Genomic DNA, 16,439 nt, shown 5'->3' on the forward strand with positions numbered 1-16,439 from the left:
TCACTCCAAACTATTAGTCTATTAGTACCAGCACACTTGCATTATTTATATTTCACTTGTCTCCAGGTAGCAGGAAGTCAGTACAGCCCTGCTTTATTTTAACTGTAGTTCCAACAGTGCTCACTTACTGTAGAATTCAGAACTTGATCTTACTTCTGAAGTTCAAGCTAATATTTTTCTTTTGTGTGTGGAGCAGTTTTGTAACTTGTGAGGAGTAGGTGATTAGTTGGTTAGTTGATTAGTTACACTGGTTGATTACATTGGTTGATTAGTCACTCCCACATCTTTCACATCTCTTCAGCTTACAGACATCAAGGATGTATGGAAAAGGATCACAAGAGGCAAGATAAGGATCATAATCTGAGGGAAGAATTTGTCTCTCAAATTATACTAGAAACAATTGAGCATTTTAAACATATAATTTTGAATTGTTTTTGAGGGACTAGTATACAAATGGACAATGGCTAAGACTACAGATTACAACAGTACTCTTGCAACCAATTTCTAAAGCAACCAATCCAGGAAGCCAAACCACAGTCTGCAATAACCAGTCCAGAAAATCAGTCCAGTCATTAACCCAGAATGGTCAAGGATTTCTGGATCCCATAAATGTTCTTGTTTCTAACTTTGGACTAATCAAAGTTAAATAGTTTTTCCAAATTTACCACATGGAATATGCTGCTTCTAGTTAGACCTCCTCCAGCCTTCTGTGCTTATATCCCAACCAGAGTATAATTTGAGTGTTACCTTTTTCATCCTTAAAATTTCCCCACACCCCTGCCTGTTGGTGAATCTCTGCCTAAAGCAGAGATTCTCTCGAATGTTTTGAATGGATAGCCTCTGTCCTGTGTGTCATCTTTGTTCATTTCTACACTTGCAAGAGATATTGTGCTCCATAGGGATTTATTAAAAGGCAAGATAGTTAAAAGTTTGTTTCCATGTATATCTAAGTGGTCTTCAAAATATTAGTTTCATCATTTCCTCAAAGTGTTTTTGCTTCATGATCCTTATGATTGCTCCTCTTAATAGAATTTAAATGCCAGTGAAATAAACCAAAGTTATTAAGGAGAGTTTTATTGTAAAGTTAGGCAATTTTACATTTTTTTCAAGTCTACAAAAACTCTCAGAGTAGAGACTTCTTTATGTCTGTCATACCAGCAGACAGGCAATTTGTAAATTAGGAGGGGGAAAGTTCACTTCTTGCTAAACTGAGGCAGAGGTGGTGGCACTTTAATGTCTTGACCTCTCTCCAGCTTCTTTTCACAATCCACCAGGTAGTTGACTCCATCGATGACTATCTGCACAAGTTCAACCTTGACAGTGAAAAGGAGGAATAATTAATTTGGACAGAAAACAACTGCACAGCACTGATAAACAAGAGAATTGCTGTGATAAATGAGAACTTGCCATTCGGCTAGACTTTGTAGCTATCTTTTCCTTCTACTTATCTAAAGAATTATGGGAGAAGAGTGGTCTGAAGATTTCGGTAAGAGATGGAAAGCAGAGCTATCACAATAGAGTCTCTGAGGTTTTCTTTAATGAAGATGGAGTTGCTACTTTGTATATGAGAATAAATACATGTATATACATATATATGTAAACTATTGGAGCTTAATCTCATATGAATTTGTTTCTCAACAGTTTCTACTATAAAATATAAGAATGTGTCTGAAAGTAAAAGGAGTGTACAATGATACATTCTTTTTGTTCTTTGGATCTTAATTCTGACCTGTTGCTACAATATGTGAGCACTGGCTATATTAGTTTAGGTATCATTTATACATCGTGTATTCTCCTGAAAAATTTCTTAAAATCAAATGTCTGATGACCAAGCTAAGTTTGTACTGTGACAGACAAATTTATTACCTAAAGGATATTTAACAAATTACATTAAGGTATGCTAGAAAATTACTGTCCTTAAAAGAAAAATTAGAACTTTGATTTTAAATATTTGTTTTTTTAAAGCTAAAGTATGTATATTCATGCATTTCCCCTGTGGGTATTTGCCACCTAAACAAATTAGTTTCACTACTGCTGAGGAAATCTAAACTAATATACTAAAGTAACAAGCTAATTCCAGGTAATATAAAAAATATACACGCTATCACTTAAGAATGAGCAGTAAGGATGGAAGGGATAATTGAACGTCTGAACTGAAAAAACTTCGGGCATGCTAGAATCTAATTTCATCTCTATCTCTTCTCACATGTAAGAGATTGAAGCCCTAAGAAAAGGCTGGGTTGAATAGCATGCCTTTACCAATTATCCTTTGATTTTGGGGCTTTTCCAAATGATCCCTTCCATGGCTGGTCAGGGTGTGGTGAATTGGGTTTCAAGGTTGCTGCAAAAGGAACTCTATCTTGGTATAAATCTTACAGGAAACTTGGCAATTAGAGACCTCTGGTTTATAATCCAATAATTCTTTTATAAAAATGTATCCCATCTAAATACTCAAAGTTCTGATTAGGCATGTATAGAGATGATCAAATAAAAAATCAATTAGGAAGACATTGAATAGGACTATTTTTACTATGCTGTTATTAAAAATCATTCCTTTGGATGACAAGGTCTGTTTGTCTGTTTGTTTTGGTGTAGGCAAGTGTTCTACCACTGAGCTACTCCCTAGTCAAAAAATCACGTTTTTGAAGGAAATTATTTTTAGAGAAAATGTTATAATTCCAAACATATGCTATAATAACAGTTCTTAAAAGTTTCCTGAATAATTATTTTAAAAATGACAGTTTAAAGCTAGGCAGTGGTTCATGTCTATAATTCCAGCTCCTCAGCAGGTCAGCCAATACAGAAAAGTTCATGAGATTCCATTTCTAAATAACCAGAAAAAAAGAGCGGGAAGCCTGGCTCAAGTGGTAGAGTATAAGCCTGGCAAGCCTGGAGTCCTGAGTTCAAACTAGCACTGCCAAAATTGAAGGGGAAAAAGGAGCTAGTTTGGACTAACTAGTTTTTTTTAAAAAAAATAAAACAGTTGGTATCATTTCAGTTTTTATAATGATCACTTAGTAACTTACAATGAAACTATAAATTGCAGTTTGATGATGGCCATGTAAATAGTGCAACACCCTTTAACAGTGGTTCTCTCCATGTGTAGTCTTCTGATCAGCAGCCCTGACATCCAGGCTCGGTATCATTTACTGGGATAATTTAATGAATTTACATAGCATTCAGTTGATTATTCCTCCAATGAGTTCTTTAAGTCTCATCTCATTCTTCACTCTAGTTCTACATGTATCAATGAATTCTATTCATCCTATGTATTCACAGATTCCCTCAGCATTGTTCTGTAAATACAACTATATGTAAGTAGTATAAACCTTACATTTATCTTAACCCTAAAATTAAAATTTGAGAAACAATCAAGGACCTAAGAGAAATTCGATGAGAATTTCACATATCCTACCTTCAAAAGGTTAGCTCATATGTTTTCTGACTCCAGACTGATTAAAAAAAAAAATGCTGCTGTCCTTTAGCATAACAGCACTCCTACTGATAAAGACTGCTGGAGTAGCTTGTGGCGTCAGTCAATGACAACAACTTAACTGTGAATCCCTTTTCTTGCCCGTGAGTTCTCTGACCAAGGCGTTTTGTTTGCCTTTATGCATCATTTACCATGGAAGAGTAATTCTGAGACTTGAATAGCTAAAAGAACTCAGAACTCAATGGGAAACAGGAAAACTAGATAGCTGTGCATAGAATGAGACTGTTGAGGCTACCTCTCTGTTTCTTCTCTCTTTTATTGCTTTTATTAGCCCATGTAAGGGAAGTGAGAGAGACATTACCTCTGATCTGCCAATCCGATCTATGTTGGAAATGTCATATACATCTGCCACGGCTGCAGTGTCCACACCACCTGTACCACGCTTTTGGAGCCTCAGGTTCTCCAGGATCTTAGAAAACCGTGGATCCTAGCAGAAGAGCAAAACTAACTTACTATTACTGGCAAATTACTGAGAAAATACATGAACAAGTAATCATGTATGTTAACATGTACGAAGCGTTTCTTTACTTTGTAGCAGGTTACTTCACATTTTAAGCCTTATAGCACCTAATGAAATTGCATTCACCCTTGAATTCGTTTTCTATTTCTATAATAAAATACCTAAGACAAGGTAAACTTATAGAAAAGGAATAGCATATTTGGCTCACGGTTCTGGAGACTGGGACGTCCAAGAGCTTGATGCCGGCAACTGCTCGGCATCTGGAGATGGCCTTCTTGCTGCATCATAATATGGCCAAGGGCATTGCATGGTGAGAGCCAGTGTGCATGCTAGTTTAGGCCTTTCTCCTTCTTCTTGTACAGCCACCAGTTCCACCACGGAGCCCGAAATCTCATCTAATCCTAATTAACTCCCAGAGGCCCAACTACAAATATCATAAATATATAAAACCAGAGATGGACTTTCCAACACATTTTTAGAGCGCACACTAAAACTACACACCCCATTTCACAAATGACCAGCCAGAGGCTCAGAAGAATTCCCTTATCCAAAGTCACTCAGAGTTGTAATTGAAATTGGGCAGTAAGACTTCAATTTTATATTCTTAGCTTCTTCAGCAGTTTTTTTTTTTGCATCTTGATGGGAACTTTGGTGTACTTTAACTCATCTACATAATAGTTGTCATCAATAAATGATAAATATTAACTTAGTTGAAAGAATCTTTTTTAGGATTAGGATTTCAATAAAAACTCATATTTTTTTTAGCAGTTAGCACCCTGTCTAAAATTGTTTTTGATGTATTTGATTTGCTTTATTTAATGTGGCAGAAGCTAATAGTCGCTCGCTTGAGTCTGTTACTTTGTCCAGCACTGGTGCTAGATCTTGCCAGCTAAGATCTTGCTAATGAATGAACAAAAGTGATGTGTGCCTTGCTCAGACCTTGGCCTTAGATCTTTACAGGACTGTACCTGTACTTTCTCTTCCCCTTTTTCATAATCCAGAACATGTGGCCTGACCATGCAAATAAGGACAATGCCCTAAATAGCCTTCCAAGCATGGTCCCCTAGCAGCTAAAGCATCATCTTGACATTTGCAAGATATGCAAATTCTACAAGTGAGATATAGGAATCAGTATCTGATCAAGCTCTTCAGAGCAATTCTCAGGCATGGTCAACTTTAAGAACTACTTGCACTAAAAGAGAGAGTGAAAATGGAAGGAACCTCAGAGGAAAGAGCAGAGTAGAGCAAGAGCTTGTCTAGCTTGATTTGTCATAGGCTGGGGAGCTCAAAGCCCTTATCCTTGCAACCAAAAGCTTTTTTTCTTTTTTACAAGTCTTGAGCTTTTTAGTCTAACTAATATAAATAAATGTATTTTGAGGCAAACTTAACCTTTGTTAACTTCTTATTGTAGATATTGGGCCATAATATTTTTCCCTCAACAAAGCAGTTACATTTGAACTAATCTTGTTGGAACCCAACAGGGCCTCTGGCTACATAGCATTACCTTGCTGAGTTTCGGGATCCTAACGTGGACACCAGCTCGTAATCCAGTTCCAAGGTTTGAAGGGCAGGTCAGGATGTATCCTAGGCGCTCATTCCACATGAACTCCCAACCTCGCTCTTGGATTAGTCGTTCCACCTACAAGTAGACCAAAAGTGAACAAGTGTTCAGCCCATCTCAAGAACCAGAGAGAGAGAGAGAGAGAGAGAGAGAGAGAGAGAGAGAGAGAGAGAGAGAGAGAGAGAGAGAGAGAGGAGAGAGAGGGAGAGAGAGAGAAACATATGTAGTACATGTTTGTCACAATAAAATTAAAGTAGACTCATAGTACTTACTATAAAATGATACATCTAATATTGCAATGTTAAAATGATCTAATTAAATCAGATAAACCTCGTAAAACATTGAACATTACCTGCTAGACATTAATCTCTCAACAAATGCCAGTTGATGTTATTTTTCAAGGTAAGACAGCAAGGAGAATGTGGAAATTCCCAACAGCCATGTCTGTGGTCAAATTATATTTTATACTATCTTTAGGCTTAAAATAGCCAGAAATAGAACTGTATGAATGTAACTGTAATCCCGCTATACATCACTATGACAATAAGAAAATTTTTTAAAAATGTAATGAAAATCTTTTTCTCAAAAACTAACAAAAATAAAGAATATATAGTCTACAAAAAAAGGAAATGTAAAAATAAATGAGCTACAGACTCCACAAACTATGGTAGGCCATTGAGAGCAGCAGAGCACTAATAAACCACCAACTTTCTAAAGCGTAAACCTGAAGTCCTACTCAAAAAAATGCACTTTGAGCTCCAGAAAAAGTTAATTATTTCTTGGAAGTTGCAACAGTGGTTTCTTTTGAGTGTTGTTGTTGTTGGTGGTGGTGGTGGTGATGTGGTGGTCATGGAGCATGAACTCAGGGTCTGGGCACTGTCTCTGAGCCCTTGCATTCAAGGCTAACACAGTGGCCCTTCCTGTTTTCTTATGGTTAACTGGAGAGAAGCAAATTAGGGACATTCCTGCTCAAGCTAGCTTTGAACCATGATCCTCAGATCTCAGCTAGGATTCTAGGCATGAGTCACCAGTGCCCAGCTCATAGTGGTTCTTTTTGTTGTTGTTTTGTTTTGTTTTTGCCAGTCCTGGAGCTTGCATTCAGGGCCTGGGCACTCTCCCTGAGCTTCTTTGTGTTCAAGGTTAGCATTCTACCACTTGAGCCATAGCATCACTTCTGGCTATTTCTGTTTATGCAGTACTGAGGAATTGAACCCAGGCCTTCATACATGCTAGATATGCTCTCTACCACTAAGCCACACTCCCAGCCCTCACAGTGTCTTTTTTGACAATGAAAACAGAGGGAGTTTATTGTAATGAGAACTAGAAGTTGTCCTTATTTTTCTAGTCTACGACAGATAGTCAACACTCTTTTCATATTGTCTTTTTCCATGCACATTAGAGCTATGGGGCTATCTAGGAAATGAGAAGTGTAAAATGAAGCAATCAAGCTACAGAGTAATAGGAATTTTTATGTGTTGAGACAAAATGCAATTAACACATTGCATTTGTCTCAACACATAAAAATTCCTATTACCTCTGTAGCTTGATTGCTTCATTTTACCTTCCTCATTTCCTAGATAGCCCTTAGCTCCTAATTGTGCCTGGACAAGAACCACAAAATAATGCTATCTTGGTAGAATGAAAACTAAGGACAACTCTAGTTCTCAAAGGTGTCATGTTGTTGTCTATAAAGAATATAATCTCCTTAGTTTCTTAGAGAGGATGAAAATAAATAGCTGAACTATGGTAACATTTAGTGATGACACTAACAAGTATTTTGTCTCCTAACAGATTCTGTCAAAATCTTGTGGTGTTGAAATAAAATAAGGAGGGCTTATTTGCAGCCCCAAAGAGTTGATACCTAAAAGAGTTTGCCTAGGTTTGCTGTGGAGACCTCTGAGAAGCAGCTAGTGATTACTTTCACTATATCTCTTGGGTACAGTCAGAATAACCTACAAAGGTACATGAGTCAAAGTGGGCTGAGGACTCTTGGCCATAACAAAAAATATGCACACGGGATGTCCAATCTTCCTTCTAGGATTTTTCTTAAGATATCAATATTAATTTTTTATTTTCTTTTTTAATGTCATGAAACAAACTCTCTGGGAAGCAAATTCTTTTTGTAATGACTGTCTTTTTGTCACCATGCAAAATGCATGCAAGCCAGCTCACATTTGTAAAGATCTCTCTCTCTCTCTCTCTCTCTCTCTCTCTCTCTCTCTCTCTCTCTCTCTCTCTCTCTCTCTCTCTCTCTCACATGTGCGCACATGTGCTTACATACACACACACACACACACACACACACACACACACACACACACACAGACTCATACACAACATCCCCAAGTAGTCTTGTCTTCCCCATGTAGCTCAAGCCAGGCATGCTGTCAACTGCAGTTCACAGCAACTTCAGGTTAGGACAAGCAGGCAATCTGAGGAGATCCTCTGCACACACGGCAAGTTGAAAATGCTGTGTCCATACCAGATTCCCCTGGCATCTGGCCAGTCACGGGCCATCCCTGCACATGTTAGTAAAGGGGACACTGGCTTATCAAACAGAAAGTGGTCCTGTAGGCCAGAAGGTACAAAGCAAGAGAAGAAACTGATGAGATCAGGCTTAACTTCAAGTGCCAAGTGACCAAGTTTCAATGCATAGTTCATAGCTTGGCTACCTACAAGAGCTTGCTAACAGCTTTTTAAAAATGCTAATGCTTAGTTCACATCCTCTAGTGATTCTGTTTTATTTGCCCCTGTTCTCCTGATATTCTGAAATAATTATTATTGGTCATGGTCTAGGCAAGTGAAGAGCTCTTGAAGTGATTTTACTGGGTAGCTAAGGTTAAAAACTACTGGCTTCCTTCAAATGGATTTTTGAAAATATATCAGAGATGGCCTGGAACTTGGTATCCTCTCGCCTCCGCTCCTCAAGAGCTGATCTTACCATGCCCAGCTTGGATAGAAATCTTTAATTCTTAAATCACTATTAAATATGTAGTTACCACTAGAATGAATTCTATGCAATGGCAGAGTAAACAAGAATGGGAGGTGCTATCCTGAAAAGTCAGTACTGCACAGCTGACAATCTTTGTTTCTATCCTTTAAAAAATATTAATTTACATTACCATAAAGGGCCTGTATGGAGGGGTTACAATGAGTCAGGCAATGAGTACATTTCCTGTCTTACACTGTCTTCCTTCACTCCTCTCTCCCAGTGTCTCCCTCCCTCCCTCCTGTCTCCACTGACAAGTTCCATTTTGTCACTGTCCTGAGCTCTGCACAGGGAGCTCCTCTATTATTCCTGTAATCAGAAAGTAGTAGAACATACAGTAGAGGTCGATAAATTGAAAGAGTTATGATTCACTTAATGCATAGACCAGGTTCTCTTCATGTGCTTATAATTTATTCCCTCTACTCCTCACAGCAGACATCTGAGGTAACTATAACCCATCTCTTATAGGTAAACTGAGATTCAACTGCCTATCCATTATTAAGCTGCTATACAGCAGCAGAGTCTAATTTCACACCTCATCCTCCAGGATACCCAAGAAGGCTGCCTTTATACTATTCCACAGATTGTACAGTATGCCATCTTTCCTAGGAATATGGTACCATATCTCCCATCAATCCATATATTGAAACATGACTACTCAGAGGAAGAGTGGATATGGGTCAGAAAATCTTTCTGGGGCCTGTAGGAAGTGAGAGAAGTTAGAAACTTGAACCAAGAGGATTTTAGACTATCATTTCCCAAGAAAAAGCTCAATCCTGTGAATAAGAAATCAGATTCACTACCACTTGTTCTCAAGTAGGACAGTCAGACAGTTGGTGTGTGGCCATAGGGACCAGAAGAGTAGTAAGCTGAAAGCCAGATGGCTGGCCTGTCTGATTCTGAAATGGGGCATATTTTCTGGAATTTGAAACGATGGCATTTTCTTTCTACTTTTTCTTGGAGAATTAGTTCCTTTTAAAAATACCCATTTTCGCTGTGCACAGGGGAACACTGAGTTAGGGACATGACTTTTGTCTGCCTAGGTGCAGAAGAGAAGCTTGGAGGTCACCAGAAGTGGCATGCACGGCACAGGCCTGTGGAGGCTGTCACCCACGAGAGTCCGGGTGACCCTGCCAGTGGTGGTTTCTTTCTTAGTCTTTCCCAGCTTCCTCCACTTTTCTTTGGGTATGGTCATGTTGAGCGTTTGGATGCGGTGAACATGGTCATACCTGACAGTTTGCATTTGCCAACAAGCAAGAGGCTCCTCGGGGACCTCCTCCCTCCACCACCACCCAGTAATTTTACCCAGCAAGCTCCTCCATGGATTTGTAAAGGAAACTCTTAGAGTTTACATCCTTTTACCTTACACTGGGGTGGTAGAAATCCCAGGCTAGTCTCAGTCCTGGACCCATCCAGTGGAGACCCTGGCTAGAGTCTCTTACCAGGGCCAGGGTCTCCTTGGCAGGACAAGGCTGCCCAACATGGTCAGGGCTCGCTGTCCAGCCCCTCCCCAAGGCAGGCCACTCACGTCGATGAGCCGCTGCTGGTCATGCTCCGTCATATCCGACAGCCGGTAGTAGCGACCAGCTAGATCTCCCTTGAGACCCTCCAGGGCCGTGATGGCCACGTTCTCCACCTCCCTCCGCTCAGCCCGGGTGCAGGCGGGTGGCAGGCTCAGCCCGCGGATGCTGCGGCCGGTTCGCACCCGAGAGGACAGCACATAGCGCTCATCAAACTGCCCGTGGGTGATCTACAGAGCAGAGCAGAGCAGAGGTGCGGGGTCACTGCCTAGTCCCAGATCACTTTCATGATCCAATTGTACGAAGTTCCCATCCACTGCCCTGTAGCTTCCCAGGACACCCCCAGAGGCTGTGCAGAACAGCACAACCAACTGCTGGACACATCTGAATTCTAGAGCCTGGTCTTCAGATCAGAAAAGAGCATCTGAGCTGGCACAGTGGCTCACACCTGTCATCCTAGCTACTCAGGAGGCTGAGATCTGAGGATCCCTGTTCAAATCCAGCCCTGGGAACTAAAGTCTGTGAAACTCTTATCTTCAATCAACCACTAGGAAATGGGAAGTGGGGCTGTGACTCCAAGGGTAGGGGGGTAGCCTTGAGCTGAAGAGCTCAGGGACAGTGCCCAGGCCCAGAGTTGAAGCCCCACGACAAAAAGAAAAGAAAAGAAGAGAGGAGAGGAGAGGAGAGGAGAGGAGAGGAGAAGAGAAGAGAAGAGGGCATCTGTTTCATAGAGTAAGATCTGGAATCCTTTACCCCAGTAGGTGTTTGAATTGCTCTAGAAAAGTATTCCAGTTCTCAGCGACCAACCCTCACACAGAGGCATTTTAAAGGAAAGTAGGGGCTTCTTAAACTTCTCCTATGACTCTCTCTCTAGGGAATATGTTCTAGGAGGCTGTGGAGCCTTTGAGAAACATCTGCCCAGGGAAACAGCTCCCACCCTTTCTCCAGAGCCCATGTTCTAGAATAGCAATTTCCCAGGAAGGTGAGAGGGAGGCTGGACTCTACCTTGGATGCATCCAGATCTGTTGGGTGCCTCATCACCCTAGGGTCATAGCCATTGTGCCTCAGTTTGATGACAGGATCAAAAAGGTCAGCAAACACCTGCAAGAAAGAAGATGCTTCTGTTTCCTCTTTACATGGCTCATTCAATAGTGCAAGAGTATTTTTCCTTTCCATTTGCCCCCCTTTTATCTTCATGGCCAGAGTTGATCCCTCTGCTGCAATTCTTTATGTTACCATGGAGGAAATGAGCGTGAAAGGAGGCTGATGGCTAGTAATAAACAGAATACCCTATACCAGATAAAACCTTGTGGAGTGGGGCATCTTGCCCCTCAAGGAAAGCCACCTGAGCACCTCTTAACCTCCTCCCTGGGGAATCTGCCAAAGCCACTGCCACTGAGAAAGAAAAACCTTGTGGTTTCTGCTATGTGGAAGAAGAGATGCTTCCAGGTTAGAAGCTAAGCTGCCAGGTTTTGTGTTCAGCTTCTAAGGTTCAATTAAAGTAACATACTAAATCCACGGGGAAACCAGGTAGCACAAGAAACATGTGGAAGCAGGCAGGCCCGATCGGGAGTCTTTCCAGTTCTCTGCAAGAGCTACTCAAAAAAACCCCACATAGCATTTACATAAGAGAATGCGAAGAGAAGCTATGTCGCCAACAGTTTTGGGGAGCTGAGGGGTGTGTGATGTAGGGAAGGGCTTTCCTTCCAAGGAAACCATTCTAGTCTGGGGCTCAACTTGTCCAGAGCTATGTATGACCACGGTCAGTGTGTCACTGGCTTTACTTATTCAAGACTGGTCCTCTCTTCCCTGAGGACTTGCCCTCAGCTCCCTGTCATAGAAGAAAGTGAAGAGGAAGACACTGACTGTGGGCCTGCACCATAATGAGGAAGCTGCTGTGTGGAGAGTGGGGTATGTGGCTGATTTCTGGCAACAACAGACCATCCCATGCTTCTGCATCAAGGATGAAGATACTATAATCATGAGATTTGTCCAAGAGGCTTGGTGAGCTCAGGACTACAGTAATAGGAAAGATAGTTCCAAGACTATAGTGATGAAGAACCTGATCCCACCCAGTAACTCAGCCACAGCATGATAGCTCCTAATGTTATACTAGTGAATAAATTCTGTTAGACTTTATTTTGCTTCTTCTGGACCAACTCATCCTCTTGACAAACGCAGAAAGCTCTGCCATGCAACTCATTTCATTTTAGGAGGAGAGTTTGCAGCAGCAAAGGAAGCATTGTGGGAAACTTCAGAGCTCACTGTGCCAGAAAGCAAGCCAGATGGTGCTCTGGGATCTAGATTCCCTTTATGGAAGCTATTTATTTCTGAGAGGGCAGAAAGCTGGCCCCATGGAGAAGAGGAGCCTTCTGGGATGGTGTACAATCTGGGGCATCCTCCAGTCTGAAATCGGCAGCCAGTGCTCTTACCTCATAAGACTCTTCATCTCCAGCCACCATGCCCACAGTCTTTATGAAGGGGTGGCCAGGATTGTCCACTCCCGTCTGGATGCACTGGTCCAGGGTATAGCCATTGGGCGTCACCTTGTTACGGAGCTTGGCATAGATGGTGGGGGTGAGGCATTCAGCCATACAGTTGTTGTGCTTACGCAGGTCAGGATAGTCTGCACTGTGGGAGGAGAGAAGTTTCTAGCAAGCAGCCTCCAAGAAGAGCCTACTTTCCCCCTGGCCCCAGGAGAGGGCTTCTCAGAGGATTCTGTTTCTGCTTGTTCTTCTACCAGGCTCTCTTGGGTCACTGGACACAAGGACTGTTGTCTAGAGCTAAATAGGAACCCTGACTCAAAAACCAAGTTTTCAAAATAACCATCAGCAGAAGAAAAGCCCCCCATCTAATAGAGACCTCAAGATGCCCACTACAATAAAGAGGAGAGAAAGTGAAAGAAGTCAGAATATTAGGAGCTATAAGTCATATGCAGACTTATTTTCTGCCCATTAATATATTTTAGTAAAATGCAGTCATAACCCCAGTATGGTTTCTTGGGCCTGGAGTAGAAAGACTAGAGACTCTGCAGATGGAACTTTTACCTATGTCTTCATTTATTTCCCTGTCCAGACTAAAAGGCAAACTCCACGAGAACTAAGACTTCACTTAGTGGAAAGAGACATTCAGAAAATACACATAGAAAGACAACAAATAGGTGCTGTTGTTTCCTGTGATACATATAGGTTCGAGGATGGGAGACTGAGGATCACTCTTACCTGCTTGAATGCAGGCAATCTTAGTTTCTGAGGTACATGCTCGTTACTGCTGATTCCCTTAGAGAAGCTGACTCACACCAAAGACAGAAAATATCCCTGAGAGACACATTGGTGGGTTTCTCACTCCTACTTATATGGAATCCTTAGGAGTCACTCAGACTATTCATTGTATGCCATGTCACCCCTACAGCCAAATTCCAAGTGGAAATTCCTTTCCCATCTGAAATGTTTTATAAAGCTTAAGCTTAAAATCAGTCCTATATTCCAGAGTGCAGTGCGGCTGTGAATGAGGCAGGAGTATGGAACCAATGGTCCCAGATTTGCCTTTGAATCAGCTGTATGATCTCAGGCATTACTTAATGTGTGTGTGTTGGGGAGGGGGAGGTCACACAAGCATGTATATTGTGCTCTGGTCCTGGGGCTTGAACTCAGGGCCTCAGCACTGTCCCTAAGCATTTTTTGCTCAAGGCTAGTTAGTGCTTTACCACTTGAGCCACAGCCCCACTTCCAGCTTTATGGCTACTCACTGCAGATAAAATTTTCACAGACTTCTCTCCTTGCTCTGGCGTAAACAGCAATCCTGAGATCTCAGCCTCCTGAGTAGCTAGGATTACAAGCGTGAGCCACTTATTAACTGCTTTAAACTCAATATTTTAAACACAATTATATGGTTTTGTGTTTTGTTTTTGTTTTTACAAAAAGCTTAATTTTCAAAGTACAGCAAAACCTGCTAACCAGTTAACTTTTGTTTTGCCAGTCCTGAGGCTTGAACTGAGGACCTGGGAACTGACCTTCAGCTTTCTCAAGGCTAACACTCTGCCACTTGAGCCACAGCATCACTTCTGGCTTTTTCTATATAAGTGGTACCAAGGACTTGAACCCAGGTCTTCATGTATGCTAGGAAAGCTCATTGATTAACCTTTTATGGACTCATTTCATCACAAAAGGAAGCTAAGATGACTAATATTTCACTTAAGTAAAGGATATGCTTAATGTATATAATATCAGATATTTTCAAAAAGTAAGCATTCAATACACGTTAACTATCATGGTTATTTTTAGGCCACTGGATTTCAAGCTCTAGGCAGAATTAATGATATTACAGTTCCTTGTTTTTGCCACAGGTCACTGGGTATGATGAGTGAATTTGCCGTAGTCATCCTGAAAGACAAGGAGCAGTATCCTTCCTGTTTCCAGTAGAGAAAGACATATTTCGGGCAGGCATTTGAAGCTATTTAAAGCTTTGGACACATACCTTGCAGGAAATAGCCTATGTTGTTCCCTCGCCTCAGCACACACCTTCTGCCTGTTCAGCAGGTAACCGGTGGTCAGGGCACTGGTGCCCAGTGTAGTGAGTAGGAGAGATGCATTGCGGCCAGTTAGCAACTTAGAGAAGATGCTTGCCATCCTTCTTGGGTGAGTGCCTGGAAAGCAGAGGAGCCGTCAGAAAGTGTCAGGACCGCTCTGAGGCATTGCACAGACATTAATAGGCAAGTTAAGCGCCACAGCCCCTTTAGAGTTTGTCTTGTTTTTTCTATCTTTTTTTTCTTTTAGTGTCCTTCACATTCCTTTGCAAACTATGGACAGATGACCTTCAAGTGCTAAGGTCAAAATGCTAACAATGAAATAAGAGGCTTATGCGGTGAAATAGAAAATATCAGTTCTGAAATATAACAGAAAAATGCCATGGTCGTATCTAATTAAAATGGTGCATATCTAATTAAAATCTTAGATAAAGAGAATAGAAAAAAATCAGTCATTATTTGAAAAGAAATACCCAAGAGAGCTCTTCAGAACTGATGGAGGAATAGAAGCATTACCAAGTATAAGCAAATTAAAAAGAAACTAACACCTAGAGAAGTAACTGTGAGACTATACAATAGTAGCAACCATACTGAAGACAGAGGAAAAAAAAGATAGCTCATCTACAAAGGAATGATAAATACCAGCTAAGGTTTCAAATATGAGCCCAAGGAAATACTGGTTTTAGAAACAAAGAGACAATGATTATAAACTTATACTTGGAAATACAATCTAATTCTCAAAAATGAGAGTGAAGAAAATAAAAACAGACAATGAACCCATCAATAAAGAACTACTAAAACACATACCTGAAAAAGAAAGAAATTGAATACAGAAGACAATCTGAAAAGCCAATAGTGGAGAAAATATGTATCCATCTTAATAAATATTTATTTATCAACAACTTATTAAAGTCAGAATAAACACACACAGAGATCACAATAGCCCATTCGAGAGGATGTGTCACCCGGCAGGGATACCATGCAGGGCTCTGAGTAGAAGACAAAAGAACAGCTGGCTCACTCTTAGCATTTTATTTGATTTCTGTTATTTGGATTTCGTCACAATTGAAAGGTTACTACAACTACAAGATGTCCCAGGCTCTTCAAAGAGCTTGAAGTGGACAGGTGGACTGCTGCAGTTGAAAATCTGAACCATCCACAACATGAGAAATTCTGCTTGAGGTAAGCACAAACCATCACAAGGTGTAGCTATACACACAGCCTAAGAGTATCCTTCTAAGGTCTGCTTGATTTTAATCTTGATTTGATTTTGGAAAATAACTTAGTTTAATGTTCCCAGCATCCCAACTAGAAATCTCTATTAAACTCAAATGTCTCTGCTAAAAAACATCAAAGTCCATGCAAATATCGAAGAAGTTGTTTTTCAATATTACCAGGAAATTAGATTATCAGACAGTTTTTTTTCTGTGTTAATGTTTATGGCAATAAATTTAATCCTAAAGACAACATAGATTGCTAATACCATGCAAGATGCACTGATCATTCTTGAAGTCAGTCTCTGCACATATTACTTCTATGCTCCTACTGGATTTCAGGATGTTGCTAATCCTTCAAGAAAAGGCAAGAGTGCCTCAAAGAGCTGCACCAATGCCCCCTGACACTTGTGTACAATAGGCAGTTGTAACACACACACCGTGGGACTGCCTTATCTGCCTCAGGAAAACAAAGTAAGGGTTGTCCAGATGTTTCATAGACAGAAAATGCCTAAAGGAAAGCTAGAACCTGCTCATCTCCTAAGTGAATAAGAAGTGCATTCATTTCGGAAGTTGACCCAAATATCTTGATCCTTCTTTTTAGTCGCCTGTGTAATTCTTTGATGTATGATCACATCAAAGTATGTTTGAAAGATAAATCTTAAGAATCATGGTGT

At 40.8% G+C, this 16,439-nt stretch overlaps 1 protein-coding gene across 1 annotated transcript; it reads right to left on the reverse strand.

The window, feature by feature from the left end:
- Positions 1-1,093: 1,093 nt before the first annotated feature.
- On the reverse strand, positions 1,094-14,850 carry Ckmt2 (creatine kinase, mitochondrial 2). The gene is made up of 8 exons (XM_090331051.1): positions 14,500-14,850; positions 12,456-12,654; positions 11,029-11,124; positions 10,032-10,253; positions 7,966-8,082; positions 5,458-5,592; positions 3,795-3,920; positions 1,094-1,313 (listed from the first exon to the last, which is right to left on the reverse strand). The coding sequence occupies exons 1-8, from the start codon at positions 14,649-14,651 to the stop codon at positions 1,194-1,196; spliced, it is 1,167 nt and encodes a 388-aa protein (XP_090187177.1). The 5' UTR covers positions 14,652-14,850; the 3' UTR covers positions 1,094-1,193.
- Positions 14,851-16,439: the final 1,589 nt, after the last annotated feature.

This window comes from Megascapheus bottae, chromosome 4 (assembly GCF_031878675.1).
Source record: "Megascapheus bottae isolate mThoBot1 chromosome 4, mThoBot2.hap1, whole genome shotgun sequence".
Taxonomy (NCBI): domain Eukaryota; kingdom Metazoa; phylum Chordata; class Mammalia; order Rodentia; family Geomyidae; genus Megascapheus; species Megascapheus bottae.